General features: G+C 47.4%; 1 protein-coding gene across 1 annotated transcript in view; it reads right to left on the bottom strand.

The window, feature by feature from the left end:
- Positions 1-1,583: 1,583 nt before the first annotated feature.
- Positions 1,584-19,571, bottom strand: part of DNAH9 (dynein axonemal heavy chain 9) — a 290,174-nt gene continuing 272,186 nt past the window's right edge. The window contains exons 65-69 of the mRNA XM_061141084.1: positions 19,332-19,523; positions 17,644-17,814; positions 13,192-13,374; positions 4,249-4,638; positions 1,584-2,027 (exon numbers count right to left, since the gene is read on the bottom strand). Of these exons, the coding sequence (XP_060997067.1) occupies positions 1,800-2,027; positions 4,249-4,638; positions 13,192-13,374; positions 17,644-17,814; positions 19,332-19,523 (1,164 nt within the window). The 3' untranslated portion in view covers positions 1,584-1,799. The remainder of the gene's footprint in view (positions 2,028-4,248; positions 4,639-13,191; positions 13,375-17,643; positions 17,815-19,331; positions 19,524-19,571) is intronic.

The raw sequence follows: 19,571 nt of genomic DNA, 5'->3' as shown, positions 1-19,571 counted from the left end.
TTGGTCCTCTGCCTGCTCTTACCATACTGTTCCCAGTGACGGGGCAGGCAGGATGATGCTGATGAGGAAGACAGAGCTGACTCCCCAGAAACATGACCTCTAGGCAAGAGACTGTAAACTGCACGCAAAGAGCAGAAAGTGCTTTTCTGGTTGATGCACAAGAGATGACTCTTAAGTTGGAATCCCTGGATTCCGGAGGAATGTATCACCTCCCTTTTGGCACAAAGATGAAGAGGGAGGGCCCTCTTTTGAGGGTGTGGGAACCACAAGGCAGAAAGCAGGGAGATCATGGTGGAGTCGGCGTTAGATTCTGTCCTCTCATAGCAGAGGTTTGTAGGAGGGTAGGATTTTACATTTGGAGTAAGCAGTTCTCAAAGTGCGGTCCTGAGACCTGCAGCGTCGGCAGTTTCTTACCAGGTCAAATGCTGAAGGATGCCCACAGAACTTTGTTTTAACGATTCCTCCAGGGGATTCTGATACCTGCTCAAGATTAAGAACCACTTTTCTAAGTAGTGATTAATTAAAAAATGTTTCTCCAAGGATACATGGGAATAAAGATCCTAGAAGGAACAGGGAGCCTGCCCAGACAACAAACAAGCCCCACAAAGGGAGCTTTACAACTCATGAAAACACATAGATTTTGTTGGGCATCCAGCAAGAATGTGTTCCACAGGAAAATTGAGGAAAATTGTACATGAGAAAGCTTTTGGTGAAATGTTTCTCCTTGGGCCCCTCTTAAATGATCTGAAAGATGACGGAGAGACAAGGAAACAACCTACCTTGTTTGTGGCTTTGTCCTCAGCAAGAAGTAGATGTTAGATAAAAACACTTGATAAATGCTTGTGGGGATTAACTGAAGATATGTATTGCATATTTGTTGTCATTCAGTCACTAAGTCGTATCTGACTCTTGGTGACCCCATGGACTGTAGCCCACCAGGCTCCTCTGTACCTGTGATTCTCCAGGTAAGAATACTGGAGCAGGTTGCCATTTCCTTCTCCAGGGGATCTTCCTGACCTAGGGATTGAACCTGTGTCTCCTGCATTGACTGGGGGATTCTTTACCGCTGAGCCACCAGGGAAGCCCAAATATTGCATGTATACCTCCCTTATCCTCTAGAGCAGCGATCAGCAAAATGTGGCTGACTGCCCATTTTTGTAAATAAAGTTTTAATGAAATGTGGCCACATCCACTTATGTATGTATGTCCGTGGCTCCGTTGGGGTTACAGTGGCAGAGCTAAGCAGTTGCACAGAAACAATATGCCCTGCAAAGCCTAAAATATTTGCTCTCTGATCCTTAACAGAAAAAGTCTGGTGACCCCCTGATCCAGAGTAACATGCATATAGGTCACCTGGGGTGCTTGTTAAAATGTAGACTCTGCCTCACAGGTGAGCCTGGGGCCGCTGGCCCATGGACTAGCCAGAAACCAGGGCACTGGATGTGGGGTCATGTAACATCAGGGCTCAGGGATCTGTGACTTCTTTCTCTTGGGCTTGTCACGATAACTTCTGACCCTGCAACACTCAGAGCCTGGGCCAAATACAGTTGAAGAGCAAATCACTTTATTAGGAAAGGGCCAGTGTTAGGAAACTCTTCAATCCTAGTTCCTAGGTCCATACTCCTCCAGCTCAACCTCACTTTAGGCACTTCTCTTGAGTTCCCCCAAAGGAACTCTTCAGAACTGTGAGTACTATCCATTTCTTATCTTTCTCTATGGCTGTGGTCTTAGCCCTCACCCACCAGTCCCTCTGGGCAGCCTCCAGCCCAGCTTTGCTTCCTCGGGGGTTCTGCAGGAAGCTAAACCTGCAGAAGCAAGGCGACTCCGGCCAGAACCCACTTGGATGGCTTCTCCTTAGTCTTCAGCTGGAAAGTCCACACGTAGGTGGGTCCCCGCTGACGGGTCTTGTACACAGGACAGAGATAGACGCCTCGGCAGTCCTGTTTCTCTGCAGGGACAGCCCTGATGAACATCACAGGCAGGGCGGGTGTCAGCTCCTTCAGCTTCCCCTCGGCGATGATCCCAGCCTGAGGACAAGGATTCAAGAGAGCACCTCTCAGGTCAGGCCCCGAGCCCGGACAGGCAGCCTCACTCCTGTCAGGAGATCCAGGAGAGAGAGACTGGGATGGCCAGGCTGCCCCCAGGCCCACCCCCTTGCAAGGTTCTCTCAACAACCCAAGGTGGCGTGCACCAGTGTATGCTAAGTCACTTCAGTTGTGTCCAACTCTGTGTGACGCTGTGGACTGTAGCCCACCAGGCTCCTCTGTCCACGCGATTCCCCAGGCAAGAGTACTGGAGTGCATTGCCACGTCCTCCTCCAGGGGAATCTTCCCAACCCAGGGATCCAACCCTTGTCGCCTATGTCTCCTGCATTAGCAGGCGGGTTCTTTACCACTGAGCCACCGGGGAAGCCCATGCACGGAGGGGCTGCACAACATAATCCTACTGGTTTTCAGCCTGAATATCTTCTCAAAGCAGAGTTCCAAAAGCTGTCATATATCATATGTAAATGAATCTCTTTAGGGCTTGAATCTCTGTTTTATTTTATCATTCATTTCGTAAGCATGCTGAATGCAGCTATTTGCCAGATGTCATGCTAGGTGCTAGGGACATAAAGCTGAGCAAGACAGAGCCTACTGGCATTACCATACACTGTACGTGAAGCTTTATCACGCACAATGAAGGCAAGAAGACCTGGCAGTAAAGAAAAAAGTTTCACTTTATTTATCCCAGTGTTTCCTAAACTTACTTTGACCACAGGGCCCTTTTCTTGCAACCTATCCATCTCCCACGTCACTAGTGTCTTCCGAACATATTTGGGGAGATGATCATCCAGAGAGATTCACAGATCCCTTGCCTCTGTCTAGGTAACGCTGAACCCCTTATGCTGATGACAGAACTTGTTATATCTAATACATATATATGTTTTTTTTCTTTTTGCTAATGCCCTTGTTTTATGGAGGATAGGAATTTTGGACATCCTTACCATTCCCTTTTTGCTCAATGCTTTCTGGGATATAGACTTTGAGTTGTTATTTTTGGTTTTATTATCATTTGGAAACAAGGTAATGAAAAAATGGGAGGTAGTCTGTTGGACTGAAAAAGGTCAGTTTTCATTCCAATCCCAAAGAAGGGCAATGCCAAAGAATGTTCTAACTACCACACAGTTATGCTCATTTCACATGCTAGCAAGGTAATGCTCAAAATTCTTCAAGTGAGGCTTCAATAGTACATGAACTGAGAAATTCCAGGTGTACAAGCTGGATTTAGAAAAGGCAGAGGAGCCAGAGATCAAATTGCTAACACCCATTGGATCATAGAAAAAGCAAAGGAATTCCAGAAAAACATCCACTTCTGCTTCATTGACTACACTAAAGCCTTTGACTGTGTGGATCACAACAAACTTTGGAAAATTCTTAAAGAGATGACAATATCAGAAGATAACCTTACTTGCCTCCTGCAAAGCCTGTATGTAGGTCAAGAAGCAACGATTAGAACCAGACATGGAACAACGGTCTAGTTCAGAATTGGGAAATGAGTATGTCAAAGCTGTATATTGTCACCCTGTTTATTTAACTTATACGCAGATTACATCATGCAAAATGCCAGACTGAATGACACACAAGCTGGAGTCAAGATTACTGAGAGAAATATCAATAATAACCTCAGATCTGCAGATGACACCTAATGGCAGAAAGAAAAGAGGAACTATAGAGTCTCTTGATGAAGGTGAAAGAAGAGAGTGAAAAAGCTGACTTAAAGTCAACATTCAAAAAACTAAGATCATTGCATCCGCTCCCATCACTTCATGGCACATAGATGGGGAAACAATGGAAACAGCAATACACTTTATTTTGGGGGGCTCCAAAATCACTGTGGATGGTGACTGCAGCCATGAAATTAAAAGATGCTTATTCCTTGGAAGAAAAGCTATGATAAACCTTGACGGCACATTAAAAAGCAGACATTACTTTGCCAACAAAGGTCCATACAGTCAAAGCTATGGTTTCTCCAGTAGTCACATATGGATGTGAGAGTTGGACCATAAAGAAGACTGAGTGCCCAAGCATTGATGCTTTCAAACTGTGGCTGCAGGGAAATGATCTGACAGCCTCAAGGAGAGGTTATCCAGGGCAGAAGTCTCCAGGGCGCCCCTTTTAGCAATTGGACTTTACAGGAGGGGGCAATGTGTGTGTAATCAGCCTACAGCTGATGCCCTTTGCCCCTCCACCCCAACCCATGGTCTACCTGGGTGTCCCAGCGAGCGCCTTCCATGAAGAGGCCATGCACATAGGCCCCTTCCCTCGGGGGACTCCTGAACTCCTCCCTGTTCTTCTTCGTCACATCACACTGCAGGGTCATCTGGTCCAGGGGCCACTCGTTCCGGCGGGCCGTGGACTGCATGATGGCCGTCAGGAAGGACTGGGGGTTGAAGAAGCCCGTCAGCCATACAGTCGAGGGCATGGCAAAGTCGCCCGTCCAGGCCTCCAGCTCCTTGATCCGGTTAAGCAGGTCAATAAACCAGGCTGCCAGGCCTGCCGTGGAGGGGTAGGCTCGTCTGGCCCAGGACTCTGGCACCGTGTCCAGGTACAAGGCATTCTGTAAGCTCTCCATGTCAATGGTCATGGTCAGCTCTCCCTGAAGACAAACAGCCAGAGGGGAAAAAGTGAAGGGTGGCAGGTCCCTGGAAACAGCTGGCCTTGGGGATGTTGGGGAAGGCAGGAGATGACTGCAGAGGTGGGCAACCCAATGATGGTCCCTGTCTAGCACTTGATTTGTAGGTTTGTCTCATAGAGGCTGGTCCTTTAAAACTTTCCCTGCTCCAGTGATATTGGGGTCTACACCTATCCACCGACAGTAGTTTAGTTTCACTCTGGACCTAAAACCCCCTGTGGGTTCCACACTGATTCCGCACTCAGTTGCTCACTTGAGTTTGACTCTTTGTGACCCCATGGACTGCAAACTGCCAGGCTCCTCTGTCCATGGAATTTTCCAGTCAAGAATACTGGAGTGGGTTGCCATTTCCTTCTCCAGGGGGTCTTCCAGACCCAGATCAAACCTGTGTCTCCTGCATTGGCAGGCAGATTCTTTAGCGCTGAACCACCAGGGAAGCCCATACTGATTCCACCCGACCCTCAAGTTTGGGCTCCTCTGTTCTCCTCCAGCCTCTGCAGCAGCCTCTGCTGGCCCAGGACTCTGGCATTGTGTCCAGGTACAGGGCGTTCTGTAAGCTCTCCATGTCGCTGGTCATGGCCAGCTCTCCCTGAAGACAAACAGCCAGAGGGGAGGGGGCAATGTGTATGTAATCAGCTTGCAGGTGATGCACTCTGCACCGCCTCCCCCCAACCCCCGGGGTCTACCTGGGTGTCCCAGTGAGCGCCTTCCATGAAGGGCACCTTTCTTCAGTAAATGCAAGAAGCCAAAGCCAGGAGGATCTATATCCCCCCAAATCAAGAATTTCCTTCAGAAACCAAGCTATTAGAGACATAGCCAACTTTTAGGGACCCTCTTGCAATTGCTGGATGAAAATTTGTGAAGGAACATTGACATTGAAAACCATCTTTAAACTTTGTAACCTTAGTTATGCCAAGGATCGACAGTTTCTTGAAGGCGTCATCTCTACTTCAGTGGTTTCTTCACAGGAAATATGGTACCCAACAAGGTCCGCCATGTCTGATATGATGACCATCAGTATTATGAAGCTATTTAAGCACAAGTGACTTAAAATTGAGGCTTCCCAGGAGACTCAGTGGTAAAGAATCCTCCTGCCCACGTAGGAGATGGGGGTTTGATCCCTGGGTCAAGAAGATCCCCTGGAGGAGGAAATGGCAACCCATCCAGTATTCCTGCCTGGGAAATCCCAGGGACAGAGGAGCCTGGTGGCTACAGTCCATGGGGTCACAAAGAGTTGGACGCGACTTAGTGACTGAGCATGCATGCATGACTTAGAACTATAAAATTAAATATCCGTTCCTTCCTGGCAGTTCATGTCCTCAGCAGTCACATGTGCCCTTATTAGCACAGACATGGAATCTTCCCATCATCACAGAGAGTTCTATTGGACAGCACTGTTCTAAACAGAAAGGCCTAGTTTTCTGTTTGCTAATTAAGCTGCACTGTGTATGTTTTTGTCAGAGTTGTGTTAAAAATCCTGTATGGTGCAGTTTTAATAAAACCTGTTTATGGACATATAAGAGTACATGCTTATTAAACTGTGCATAAAAAGATACATAGACAAACCAGGATTCATTACAAAAAAAATAAAGTCCAATAGACTGAAAAAAAGATACAGGATGTATTTAATTTTCCTTTTAAAATAAAAATTTTAAGTTTTCAATGGCCCGTACACTCACATAAAGTGCTTTTATAAATAATACACCAAATACATTTGCTTCTCCACCACAGTGTTGCGAGTTCTCTTGAGTCTGGGTGCATCTGTGGAAGTATGTTGTACTTGTGAATGCTGTCTTGAGTCAATGGGAAGGTAAGGGCTCCCACCCTGGATTCATCCTACAACATGACCTAACAGAACTAGGCCAGCACTACTGGAAAAACTAGGATGAAAATGTCCTAGTCCTTTGGCACGTCTCTGAGGGCTGTGGCAGAGAGACTGGCAGAGATGAACTCAGATGGAGCCCTGGACTCTGCCAGCCACTGTCACTTGCTGGTACAGAGGAGTCCTTTGTTGCCTGGTTATCTCCTCTAGCCAGTCACACCCCTTAACCCTGTGTGACCTCGTCTCACACAGAGATGTGCCCCTTCTGAAAACGGAGGCCCTGTAAACCTCCATTTCTCTGATATGTGTTGCAAGAAGAAGTCCTGTGCTTAAGAGTAAAGTAAATGCAATATTAGGGCAGTGAGACTCTTCTGTAAGACCCTGTAACGGTGGGCCATGTCATCATGTTGTTTAGTCAATAAGTCGTGTCCCACTCTTTGCGACCCCAGGGACTGTAGCCCACCAGGCTCCTTGTCCATGGGATTTCCCAGGCAAGAATACTGGAGTGGGTTGCCATTTCCTTCTTCAGGAGATCTTCCCGACACAGGGATTGAACCTACATCTCCTGTGTCTCCTGCATCGGTGGGTGGATTTACCACTGAGCCACCATTTACCATGGGAAGCCCCCATGTCATTGTCCATTTGTCCAAATCCATAGAATGTTCAACACCAAGAGGGAATCCTAAGGTAAACCATAGGTGACTTTGAGGATTGTGATGGAAGTGTTGATTTAGCTGTAACTAACAGACCGCTCTGGTGGCGATGTTGATGGTGGGGAGGCTGTGCATGGTGGGGAGTCGGGCGGGGGGAGAAGTAAATGGGAACTCTCTGTACCTTCTGTTCAATTTTGCTGTGAACTTAAAACTGCCCTAAAAAATAAAGTCAGATAATAAAAAATGTGTACGCAACACTTAATTGTTAACACTCTTCAGAAATCTAAAGTTGTTTTGACAGCAGGGAAGCACAAAATGTGTAACTTGGCTTTCTTGAAAATTTCTCACATCTGCTTATAAGTTATTCTGACAGCGAGCTCGCATTTACTAATTGAATGTGAGAGTGATGGAACCTTAAGGAAGGTGTCATCTCTTAGGTTCTGCTCATTTGAGAGCGAAACCAGGAACAACTTAGGAAAAGAAGAAGCCATTCATCTGGTGATTAGGGTTCTGAACTCAGATCTGCCCACGACCTCGAGTAGAAGTAGAAACAGCTCATTTTCAGAGGAGAGAAGAGAAGAACCCAGAGAGAGCCCTACACTAAATTAGCGCAGCGTAACTTAAATCTCTTTCTTAGAAGAAGAGGAATAAACCTACAAACTGGGACAGCATTTCCTGAAAAGTGTGCACAGAAGATTAGTCTCCTCAGGCACAGCCAGATCAGTACAGGCTGGGGTTGCAGGGTGGGGGTTGGGGGTGCACAGAGGAAGTCTCTGGGGCCAAATGGTGGGTAAGGAAGCCTTTCGTGAAGATTCCAGCTACCCACATAGAGAAACCTGCTTCCGTCTGCTCACCCCGACATCCTCAAACTCCTGCCTCGGTCGCTTGGAACACAGACAGATTAAATGCTTATTATTTTGCTTATTATTTGCTCACAGGTCAAGAGTCAATAGAAAGAAAACGTACAGAGAAAACACTAAATCCTTAAAAAGACGCCACACTGCGGGTCCTGTGATTGGTCTGTCCCATGTCCACACTGCAGGGAAATGGGAGGACTGAAGACTGGGGGGAACTTTATCACGGGCACGAGGGCTACCTGGATGTGGCCTTAAGCACTTTTTCTCGTCCCTATAAATAAATGTTTTCAGTCTTTCTTTGACATCAGGAGAAGAAGGGGGCAACAGAGGATGAGATGGTTGCATGGCATCATCGACTCAATGGACATGAATTCGAGCAAACCCCAGGAGATGGAGAAGGACAGGGAAGCCTGGCATGCTGCAGTCCATGGGGTCACAAAGAGTTGGACATGACTGAGCACCAACAAAAATAAAAATATGATTTTCCCTCTAAGCCTTCATCACTTTAAGTGAGGAAGCTTGTGAAGAGTGCAGATTCACAGACTCCAGTCCAAACTGAAGGACTCTGGACGGCCAGAAACGGTCCCTTCTCGGGGGTGGGAAGTGGCCGGTGCTCTGGGCTCACATGCATGTGGCCAGTGTCCACACCACGGCATCAGCAATGCCCACACATGCCCTTCTCCAGGGGCTACAGGCTGCCCCCTGACCTGAAGGTCAGCCTCGGTCCTCCCTTCCTTCCCTACAAAGATGGTCTTTGCAACCAGCTGTCATTCATACGAGATGCAGGGGGTGATGAGATGGGCAGGGAAGCCAGGGAATTATGTGGGTTCCACCCCGGCCAGTCTGGTGCCCAGACTGTGAGTGACAGCAGCTGGTCCATCCATGTACTCCAGCAGGCACGTGGGCCAGGGCAGTTGCCTGCGTGGTGGTGACATCAGTCACTAAATGGCCAGAGCAAGAGCTGAACTATTAAGTCAACATACAATGGACGAAAGTAAAGTGCCAGAGCAGTCCCTCAAATCGTCGAGCTGGGCTTTAAGCCTGAACATCTTTCACATGTTTAGAAAAACAGAATCTGTCAGTCAGGAGGGGCATTAGCCATTGAAGCATAGTGGCAGGGTGAGGGGGGAAATGTTTGATGCCATCAAACATCTGAATAATAAAAAACAGCTCCTGGTCCCAGACACTGGCCTGGCCAGGACACCATGTAAGAGAGCATGACCCAAATGAAATGTAACACAAGTTGTGAATGGGTAATTTTACATTTAAAATTCACAAAATTGGGACTTCCCTCATGGTCCGGTGGTTTAGAATCTGCCTGGCAAAGCAGGGGATGCAGTTTCGATCCCTGCTTGGGGAACTAAGATCCCACATGCCTTGGAGCCACTAAGCCTGCATAAGGCAACAAAGGTCCTGTGTGCTGCAACTAAGACTGGATGCAGCCAAATAAGTAAAAAATAAATATAAAAAAATTCAAAATATTACATGTGTGTAATTTTACATTTTCTGGTAGCCACTTAAAAAAATTTAAAAGAGGTGAATTTAATTTTCATGATATGTTACTTAATGTGATATATTTAAAATGTCAAATATTCTAATATGCAACCAATATAAAAATTATTAATAGGGTATTTTTCCCTTTTTTGCCCCATATCTCTGAAATCTGGCATTTAACTGACACTTGTAGCACATCTTGGTATGGACTGAGCACATTTCAAGCGCTAACCTGTCATTCGTGGCTACCATCCTGGATGTGTATGCTCAGTTGCTCAATGATGTCAGATTCTTTGTGACCCTGTGGACTGTAGCCTGCCCAACTCCTCTGCCCATGGGGATTCTCCAGGCAGGAATACTGGAGTGGGTTGCCATTCCCATCTCCAGGGGATCTTCCCAGCCCAGGAACCGAACCTGGGTCTCCCGTGTTGGCGAGCGGATTCTTTACCATCTAAACCACCAGGGAAGCCCACCATCCTGGACAGTGCGTAAGAATGTAGCTTCTCCTGTAGTTTTCTTACACAGGCAGAGATTTTCTGGGCAAGCTGCCACCAGTAGATCCTTTGAAAGTTATAACCTAGTTGATTGTAAAGGAATAAAGTGACAGTTGACAGTTTTGTACATCAGGCTCTTGTACGTTTGGTTAATATGAGTCGGTACTTTTGGCCAATCAGCTCTGGTATACTCACAGGACCTGGCTCTTCATTGTGAAAGGCTGAGAGCCAGATGTCTGTCTCCTTCCTGTATTCCTCTCTATGGGAACATGGCTGTGGATGGCAGACCTCGCACAGAGGGTTACTTCTGCGTGCTGTGTGCTGTGGGTTCCCACAGTCCTCGGGGGTTTGAGTGCTGTGCCTCTCAGTTCAGCTAGTACCTTTTGGGTAGCAAAGGAGTTGCTCTTTTCTTCCTTTTGAAGTTTATCATATCACTCTTACTCATCTGAGTGGACTCTCTGCTCCAGCCAAAGCAAGTTAACCCTTAGAACAGGCTTAGGGCTACTCAGCAGATTCTTCTTATCATCAGCTGTCATAATTCTACCCTTCCTCCAAAGCCCCCCTGGATGCCGCTTCTCCTCCCACACACTTGTCTTTTCCCTTTTCCTCCCACCTCCTTGCAATCAGTCATGCCTGGTACTGTGATCATTTTCTGTGTTTCTTCTCCCACCAGACTCTCCACCTGGAAAGGAAGGCTCCCATCGGTCTCCACTGCCTCCTCCAGGCTGAAGTGAGAGCCAAGGCTGCCTGTCCACCAGCCCTCTCAAGCTAGACTGGAAGAAAAGAGCAACTCCCTCTCCACCCCCTTCATCCTCATGCAGGCATGCGCTGAAATTCATGACACCAAACCCCAGCAAAAGCTCTTGGAAGAAAAATGAGCAAGTGAATTGGAAGCTGGATGGGTAAACAGACTGCGCCAAACTGCATGGATTCAATAAACTAAGATTGCAACACACCAACTCAAGATAATTACTAATATCGACCTGCGTATCTCAGGAACCGAGCCACATAAAATGACAGCCAAGGTCCTTATTTACATCTGAGGTTGTTCTGTGAAATTCTGTATTTCCTTTGATACAGGATGCAAGCTGGTGTGTAATTTTAAAACATTATGGAGCAGCAACAATCTTCAGCATCTCTTCCCATCCCTCTTTTCTCTTTATTTCCTTCTATCCATATTGGGGCAGAAGGCAAATTAACAGATTAAAAAAAAAAAACTCAGGTTTCTCAGCCTACTTCACAGTTTCTATGTGACTACACGTGAAGACGCTCACAGCTGTGTGTCCTCTGCACACCTGATGGTGGTCATATAACTCCAAGAGCCAAATTCAAGGGTGGTGGCGTATCACAGCCCTGGATGTCCAGGGCTGGACTGAGCTTCCACCTCCAGCTAGGAAACTGGGTTCATCCTTTCCCTCTGCCTGGAGATACAACTCTTTTAATAAGTTTGCCATTGTAAGCTGACAGTAGCTGCCTTCCTCAGCTCCTAAAGGGCAGCAGGCCCTCCCACGGGCCGGTTGTCCAGGTGAATGGTTTTAACAGGGCTTTTCAAACGTTAGGCTTTGTGCTGGGCACTTGATGGAATTTTCTGATGGTGAATGAAGTAGATGTATTTAATAACTGGTGGTATAAATAACGGACTCTCGTTGCTCGTGAGAACTATCAGAGCCTGTGTAGCATCTTGCATGTTTCACATAACCGTGAGGTTGCAAAAGATTAAGATTATTTCCTTTCCTCTGATCATTGTTGTTGTTCAGTTGCTCAGTCAGGTCTGACTCCTTGCGACCCTGTGGGCTGCAGCAAGCCAAGTTTCCCTTTTCTTCACTATCTCCCAGAGTCTGCTCAAACTCATGTCCATCGAGTTGGCAATGCCATTCAAGCATCTCATCCTGTTGCCCCCTTCTTCTCCTGCCCTCAGTTTTTCCCAGCATCAGGGTCTTTTCCTGTGAGTCGGCTCTTCACATCAAGTGGCCAAAGTATTGGAGCTTCAGCTTCAGCATCAGTTCTTCCAATGAAGGACTTCCCCCGATGGGGCAGTAATAATACAGGAAGTCCCCTACATGTGAACCTTCAAGTTGTGAACTTTCATAGATGCCAGTGTCAGGCATCCATCCACGTCAAGCACGCGTGACATCACAGCTTGCCCTCCGTCGCCTATTGCTGATGACCCTCAGCTCCACCATCTCCTTCCTCCTCTCCCTCCTCCGTCAGTAACTTATCCTGCCTGTTCACTTGATGCCAGCCCTGTGTGCCGGCTGTTGTGCTGGACAACTGTACTTTTCAAGGTACTGTGATGTAAGATTAAAAATGCTTTATTTTTTGTGTTTGTTTTTATGTATTATTGGTGTGAAAAGTATTATAAACCTATTACAGCACAGTGCTATATAGCCATTTGTGTTAGTTGGGTACCTAGGCTAACTTTGTTGGTTTTATGAGCCAAGTGGACTTATAAATGCGCTCTCAGAATGGAACTCATTTGTCTGTACTTACACTTCCGGGTGCTGGCCACACGTAGGCATTATTCTACAACATTCTATGTTGTTATCATTTAGTCACTCCGTTGTGTCTGACTCTTTGCAACCAACCCCATGGACTGTAGCCCGCCAGGCCCCTCTGTCCATGGGGATTCTCCAGGCAAGAATACTGGAGTGGGTTGCCATGCCCTCCTCCAGGGGATCTGCCTACCTAGGGATGGAACCTGTGTCTCCTGCATTGGCAAGTAGATTCCTTACCACTGAGCCACGGGCAAACCCATGCAAATAGATGTATTGAATCCCAAAGGCCCCCGAGGCAGGCCCACTCGCCCTGGTTTACAGGTAAAGGAACTGGGATGCAGTGGGGCTTTAAGTCACTCTGAGGCCACACGCTGAGGACGCAGCAGAGCGGGGAGGTGGTCCGGGATGTCTAGACCCCGTGCATCGATGCAGCAGCACACACACTTCTACCTCCTGCGAAAGCCACGCCACCCACGTCAGCAGAAGGCACTGGGTGTCGACTTCTCTCCTGCCTGGAGCTCAGAGCGCGTGGGCTCGGGCAGCTTGCCCCTCACAGCTCAGTCCACCTGCCCAGATTCTGGCTCCGGAGCCTGTCTCACCCACCCCTGTGGCCCAGCCACACTCCGTTTCTAGGAAGGGCACCTTCCTGGGTGGTGAGGCTGCTGCTCCCCGGCGCCCTGTCCCCAGCCTGGCCTCACCCACCTTTAGTCCAAGGTCCAGCTCCCGCAAGGAGCGCTGCATCTGTCTGGTGAGCACGTTCATCCGCTCGCACTCCTGGAGCGTCACGGCCACGTAGGGGGTGCGCTCCTCCGCCCTGGCCATCAGCTCTGGGAGGTTAAACTCATCTGTCACCCGCTCCAGTATTTCCTCCAGGACCGCCTTGACCTGCCCCAGGACGGGAAACACGTGGTTAGGACAAGGCTCCAACTTCTCCCTGGAGGAGGGCATGGCAGCCCACTCCAGTGTTCTTGCCTGGAGCATCCCACGGACAGAGGAGCCTGGTGGGCTACAGTCCACGGGGTCACAAAAGAGTCAGACACGACGGAGCGACTCACAAACACACTGGGAGGCCGAGTCTGCCATTTAGAAGTAGGCCTAGGAGCTCTGTCAGCAGACAAAGAAAAATGAGACAGTGCAGGTTTAATAGACCGTGTGGCTGGCAGGGGCAGGGAGGGGGCTGGAGGGTAGAGAGAAGGGGCCAGGGAGCAGTGCCAGCCCGGAGTCGGGCGAGCGGGTGGACGTGTGTGGTGGACGCCGTTCTGGCTCCATCTCATCCCCCTTTTCTAGTAACAGGGCCATGTCTCCTTCTGCGAAATTACCTTTTCCTCGCTGTTTGGGTGCACAGTCCATTCCCAGCCCTCCCATGACTCAAGTGGGCCAATCAGATGATATTTTCCAGGAGCATGAGAATTGAAGCTCAAGCCAGGATTCAGGTGCAGAAAGCGAAGGGAAGCGCTCTGAAAGGATGGTCCACCCTTCCTCCTCCCAGGGACCCAGAGTCACTGTGGTTTCTGTCCTTTCTTTGGTGTATTCCTTCAATACAATGAGCTATTTCTTGCCTGTTTCAGCCAAATTGGTCTCTGTTCTTCACAACCAAAGAACCCTGACTGAGTTAACACCGTGCCGTTGTGTACTACCGTGTGAATTTAAGCAAGTCATTTAGGCCTCCATTTCCCCATCTATAAAAATTTCCAGAGTGTCTTTCTCCCCCACCAGCTCCTCGGGCTGGTGAAGAGATCAAAACCAAAAGAAGTCTGATGAATGTGGTGGCATCTGAAAGCTAGAAAGAACTCTGTATATGTACACGACTATTAATATTCACTTTGCCTTGTGTTGTTAACAAACAATGTGTTCTCTAGGAAAAGAGCTGATGTCAGAAAAAAGCAAGTTAAAAACTCATTGCCGTGTCACAAATGGGTCTCTGGTGCTGTCATAGCGAAAACTGGGATGGAATTTTAACGGCACCTGGAAGCTGCTGCTGGACCAGAAGACAAATTGCTAAAACTACAGCACATCTCTGTCTGCGGAGCTGAATTGGAAGAAACAGCCCTGTATCAGCAAGCTGCCATTTGGACATTAGTCACAAAGAAAGGAAAAGACAGTCTGGAGTTAACTGTTTCAAAACACAGTGAAGGTGGGGACACAGAGTTCTCTCTGTCACTGATCAGGTGGTGGAGGGTCTGGACAGCCAGCCTGAGGAGGGAGCGGATCCACAGACATAAAGAGGACCCTTCAGACGAGAGCAGAGGGTGTCCAGGGGTGTGGTCTACCTCATTTCTGCAAGCAAACACCTCTGATAATAAGTGCTTATCATGAAAATCTAAATACTACATATGTGATCTAAATATTTAATCTGATATTAAAAGTAAAATTCTCCCCCAAATTTGCCTCTTCCCTCAAAGAGGGAAAGAAAACCCACTGTGAATTATCAGTTTATAATTTCTGCAGGTGTTCTTCAATGCATATAACTCTATCTATCCCTCACCCCCACCCATCCATCATCCACCCATCATCCATCATCCATCCATCCACTCACCCACCCATCTCCATATTTACATGTCTGTCACATCTTCCTTCCTGCCTCACTTCTTCCCTCTATCCCTTCCTCTCCCTTCTTCTCCACTTCTTTCTCTATCAATCACTAATGGAATCATAATACACATAGCTTTTGTCAGCTTTTTTTTTTGTTTCTGTTTTCTTTTGACTGCTCTTCATGGCATGTAGGCTGTTAGTTTCCCTACTAGGGATCAATCCCTGCCCCCATGCAGTGGAAGATCAGACTTTTAACCCCTGGACACCAGGGAAGTCCCTCAGCTTGCTTTATTCACCTAAGAATAGATCTTGAACACATTCCCTTGGTAGTATATATGGATTTTCCTTGTTTTTTTTTTTTCAGTAGTATATATTATTTCACTGTATTGGCATGTGCTAAAATAATTTATTGAGTCATTTCTCCACTGATGGATATTTGGTTTGCTTGTTTATCATTTCTACTACTATAAACAACTCTGCAATAAAGATATCTATCATAAAATCTGTGCCCTTTTGAGTGTTTCCACTGGTTGAAATCCTAGAAATAGAATTATGAGAAACACATATGAACATTTAAAACTTTAGTGGCTATTGTCAAATTGTTTTACAATGTAAATCTGTATAACAGACAGGAGAGTGCCTGTTTTAGGCTCTTACCACTAGGTATCCTCAAATGGAAACAAGAAATGTTACCATTGTGTGAAACATATTTCACTTAACTTCATTTACTTACAAGTGATGTTGAGAATATTTTATTATTTTTATTGGCCATTTGTATCATCACGTGAATTTCTTTTGTGTCCTTTTCTCCTTTTCTCTCTTCTCTCTCCTTCTTTTCCTTCCATAGGTTAGAACTCTGTGTATTAGTAAAAATCTGCACACTTCCTGATAGCTGTGTTGCAAATGGGTTCCTTTAGTTTGGCAAGTGATCATAGTTCATTCATCTCTCTGTCACACACACACATACACACGCACACACACACACATACACACACTGTTTCTTGAAGTGGTTAGAAGAAGGGGATAAGGAAATGACAAGAACTAGAAACTTATTTGAACGCTGCCCGAAGAACCCTAAGCCTATTAGTTATATAGTTCCAGTCTTTTCATTTTTAAAAAAGCCAGGAACTTTTAAAAATTAATTAATTAATTTTATTTATTTATATTTTGGCTGCACTAGGTCTTTTTGTGATCTTGCATGCAGGCTTTTTCCAGTTTCGGTGAGTGGAGGCTGCTCTTTATTGTGGTGAACATTTTTGTTGTTCATTATTGTGTAGGAACATTTCTGATACTAGGTGGTTTGAGTTTTGGGCCACATAAGCTTTCTTATCTTCCTTTAGTTCTCAAGTTACACCCTATGCATCAAAGAATCAGAGAGGCTGAGTCACGGGCTTTAGAGCAGCTTTCTCCAAGTAGGTCCACCAGAATTACCATCGCAAGACTGCACCTTCCTGGGCATCACCCTAGACCCCAGAATCTATTCGAAGCTCCCCAGCTCACTCCAAAGCATATTAAAATTTGAGTCACTTTAATGACATCACTCTGTACCTTTAAACAAACATCCAGCTCCTTTACCATCAGTTAGTTTGTTTTCCTGAAATCAGTCTTTGGAGCCAAAAGGTTTGATAGCTCCCCAGGTTTCTTAATCCATAATCTTCCAAGTATCAGGGAACCTCTAATTAAGGGAAACCAGGCAGGACTGCAGAGGGGAGGCAGGTGAAGGAGATGCGACCTTTGGAAACTGAGCTGCCTCGTCCTGGGAGGCATCACAGGCAAGTTGCACTTTGAGCTCCCTCCTTTTCTGCCTTCTGCTCAGCCCTCATCAGGAACAGAGCTCCCAAGTTGCCTCTGATCACCCTAAACTCACTCCACACCCTCCTCTGCCCTTCTGCCCAGGAATTCTCCATCTTCCTTTAGTTTCGGGAAGTGCTGCGCTTAGTAGCACTTACTTGTATGTTAGGAGGCTCTGGGACTAAGTGTCATTCATACAAAGAGACCACATTTTCATCTGAAACACGAGCAAGTTCACCAGCATCTAGGTGGCAGAGTGAGGGTGGGGTGTTTAAGAACAGCTCCCCACCCATCATTACTTAGTTTGCCAAGGAACTTTTTGAGGTCCTTTTCAAGGTCCCCAGACCACAGCTGTTCAGCCCTGCCTTTTCTTCACCTGGGTTGACAAACAGGAATAAAACCTGCCTCGGGGTTAGCAGTCCAGTTGGTACAGAATCTGCCTGCAACGCATGAGACCCAGGTTTGATTCCTGGGCTGGGAACAGCCCCTGGAGAAGGAAATGGCAACCCACTCCAGTATTCTTGCCTGGAGAATCCCCTGGACAGAGGAGCCTGGCGGGCTACAGTCCATGGGGTCGGAGAGAGTTGGACACGACTTGCACATTTTTTGGGTGGATGAGCAGAACACCGACACACGGAAAGCAGGTGCCTCCTATTAGGTAACCTGAGGGCCCGCCAGGTCACCTGACGGGCGGGGCCCTAGAAGAGGAACGCTGGACCAGTCGTGGCCGTGGAAGATGCGCGCCCTGACGTCCCATCAAGGCCCGTGGCGGAAGTGCAGCCCTGGGCAGTACTGGGCCCCCAGAATATCTTGGGTAAGCCTTCCACGTACCTTTTCTTCTCTCGTGGCTCCTGCTCCTTCTCCGGCCTGGCTGTCCCGGGGCTGCAGCTCCAGCACCGTGCGAAAGAGCTTCTCCGACGTCTGGGTCAGGAAGCCGATCTCAGCGTTCGGGTGGAGGCCGTACAGGTAGGGAGACTCTGGGGGCAGCTGGGCATCGATGTACTGAAAGTCAAGGGCAAGCTCACTTGAAAACCAGCCAGACGTATCTCCCTTCTCCCACCTGACCCGTCCTCTGCAGGGCAGTCAGCGGGTCGGAGCAGGGCCCATCTGGAGCTAAGTGGGATTTCCCAGGTGGCTCAGTGGTTGGGGAAAGAATCTGCCTGCAATCCAAGAGCCTTGGGTTTGATCCTTGGGTCGGGATCAAAGGGCATGGCAACCCAGTCCAGTATTCTTGCCTGGGAAATCCCATGGACAGAGCAGCCAACAGAGCGGAGTCTAAGTGACAGATGGCTCATTCCTTAAAGGCAAATCCACGGGCTTATTTTCGCATTTCTTCCAGCACCCAGCACACGCTCCTGGACTCTTGGTAGGTGCCCTATAACCATCTATTAGCTGACAGATTACGGAGAGGGAAGCCTGCAAACCACCGTATCCTCCAACACCTTCTCCAGCCTCTGGTCAAGTTGTTCCACCGACCAACAGTAGGGGACGCCCTTATACAACTTTCTTGGCTAAAGCCTTCAAAGTGTTTATTTAAAAAATTCCCTTTATTTACTTTCAAGAGTCTTATTGTTTTTAATTTCTTCTCATAGACTTAGTTTTCTGGATTGAGTAACTTATATGACTCACATTCTTAAATTTTAGGAAATAAAAATTTGTGTAAAGCTTGTAGCTAATGTTCCTATGACCAGTGTTTCCCTTAAATTTGTTATTCAAGGGTTCTTTTAGGAATCTTAAAAGTCAAGCAACAAAAAAGTTCTTTTTATTTGTTCTAATTGCCCTTTAATACATTTTCATGGTGGGCTAAATAGGCAAAGATGCATACCTTGAAAATAACTGAAGTAAAAGTAAAATGACCCTGATGCTGGGGAAGATTGAAGGCAGGAGGAGAAGGGGATGGCAGAGCATGAGACGGTTGGATGGCATCACTGACTCGATCTCCAGGAGCTGGTATTGGACAGAGAAGCCTGGCATGCTGCAGTCCATGGGAGTCGCAAATGAGTCGGACGCAACTGAGCCACTGAACTGAACTGAACAGTAAAATGAAAACCCACAGTGACAGTATGAAAAAGCTCCATGAAAATGTTCTCTTGGTGTGTGTATGTGCCTCTGAGAATAGGAGGGGTGAGTGGTCTGCCCATAAGACCGTGTCCCTCTGAAGGTATTCTGAACCACTAATAGAAACTTAACCAAAAAGTTGGCTAAGTTCTTACCTGAATTTTTGCTCCTAATGGTTTTGTCAATATCCTGAATGAAAACGATCAAGTAAGTGCCCGAGATGTTGTTTGTAGAAAAGAGCAACAAATAGAATTATTGAACCGAACGTCAAGAATAAAAAGATCTCTGAAAGTTCAATTTTGTCATTAATTGGAGGCTAGAAATCCTATAGGAGCCCTCAAATTGAGCAGGCTGAGAGCCACGCTCCATGTGAGCTCAGCTCTTTCAGCCGTCCTCCCCTGGCCCTGCCCGGGTATCTCCAGTCCTCCTGGGCTGCACAGAAGGGAGACCCAGGTCCCCACCTGGTGGTAGGCACTGTAGTCCATGTTGCCGGGCAGTGGGAACCCTGGGGCCAGGGCCAGCTCTCCCTCTAGCATCTCTGGTTTGATGAACTCCTCCAGGTAGGTTCTGCAGAGTCTCCGGTCCCAGTCATCAGTGATGTGGCCCCCGTACATGATCTCACCGAAGAGGTACCGCAGGTCATCGTAGGGGACCTGAGAGACAGGAAGGGAGGAAGCCCTGTACGCGGGCCTTGGGCCGAC

The sequence above is a fragment of the Dama dama genome, chromosome 5 (genome assembly GCF_033118175.1).
Source record: "Dama dama isolate Ldn47 chromosome 5, ASM3311817v1, whole genome shotgun sequence".
NCBI lineage: Eukaryota > Metazoa > Chordata > Mammalia > Artiodactyla > Cervidae > Dama > Dama dama.
The sequence above is the reverse complement of the archived record's forward strand: the minus strand, read 5'-3'. Positions and strand labels throughout refer to the sequence as shown.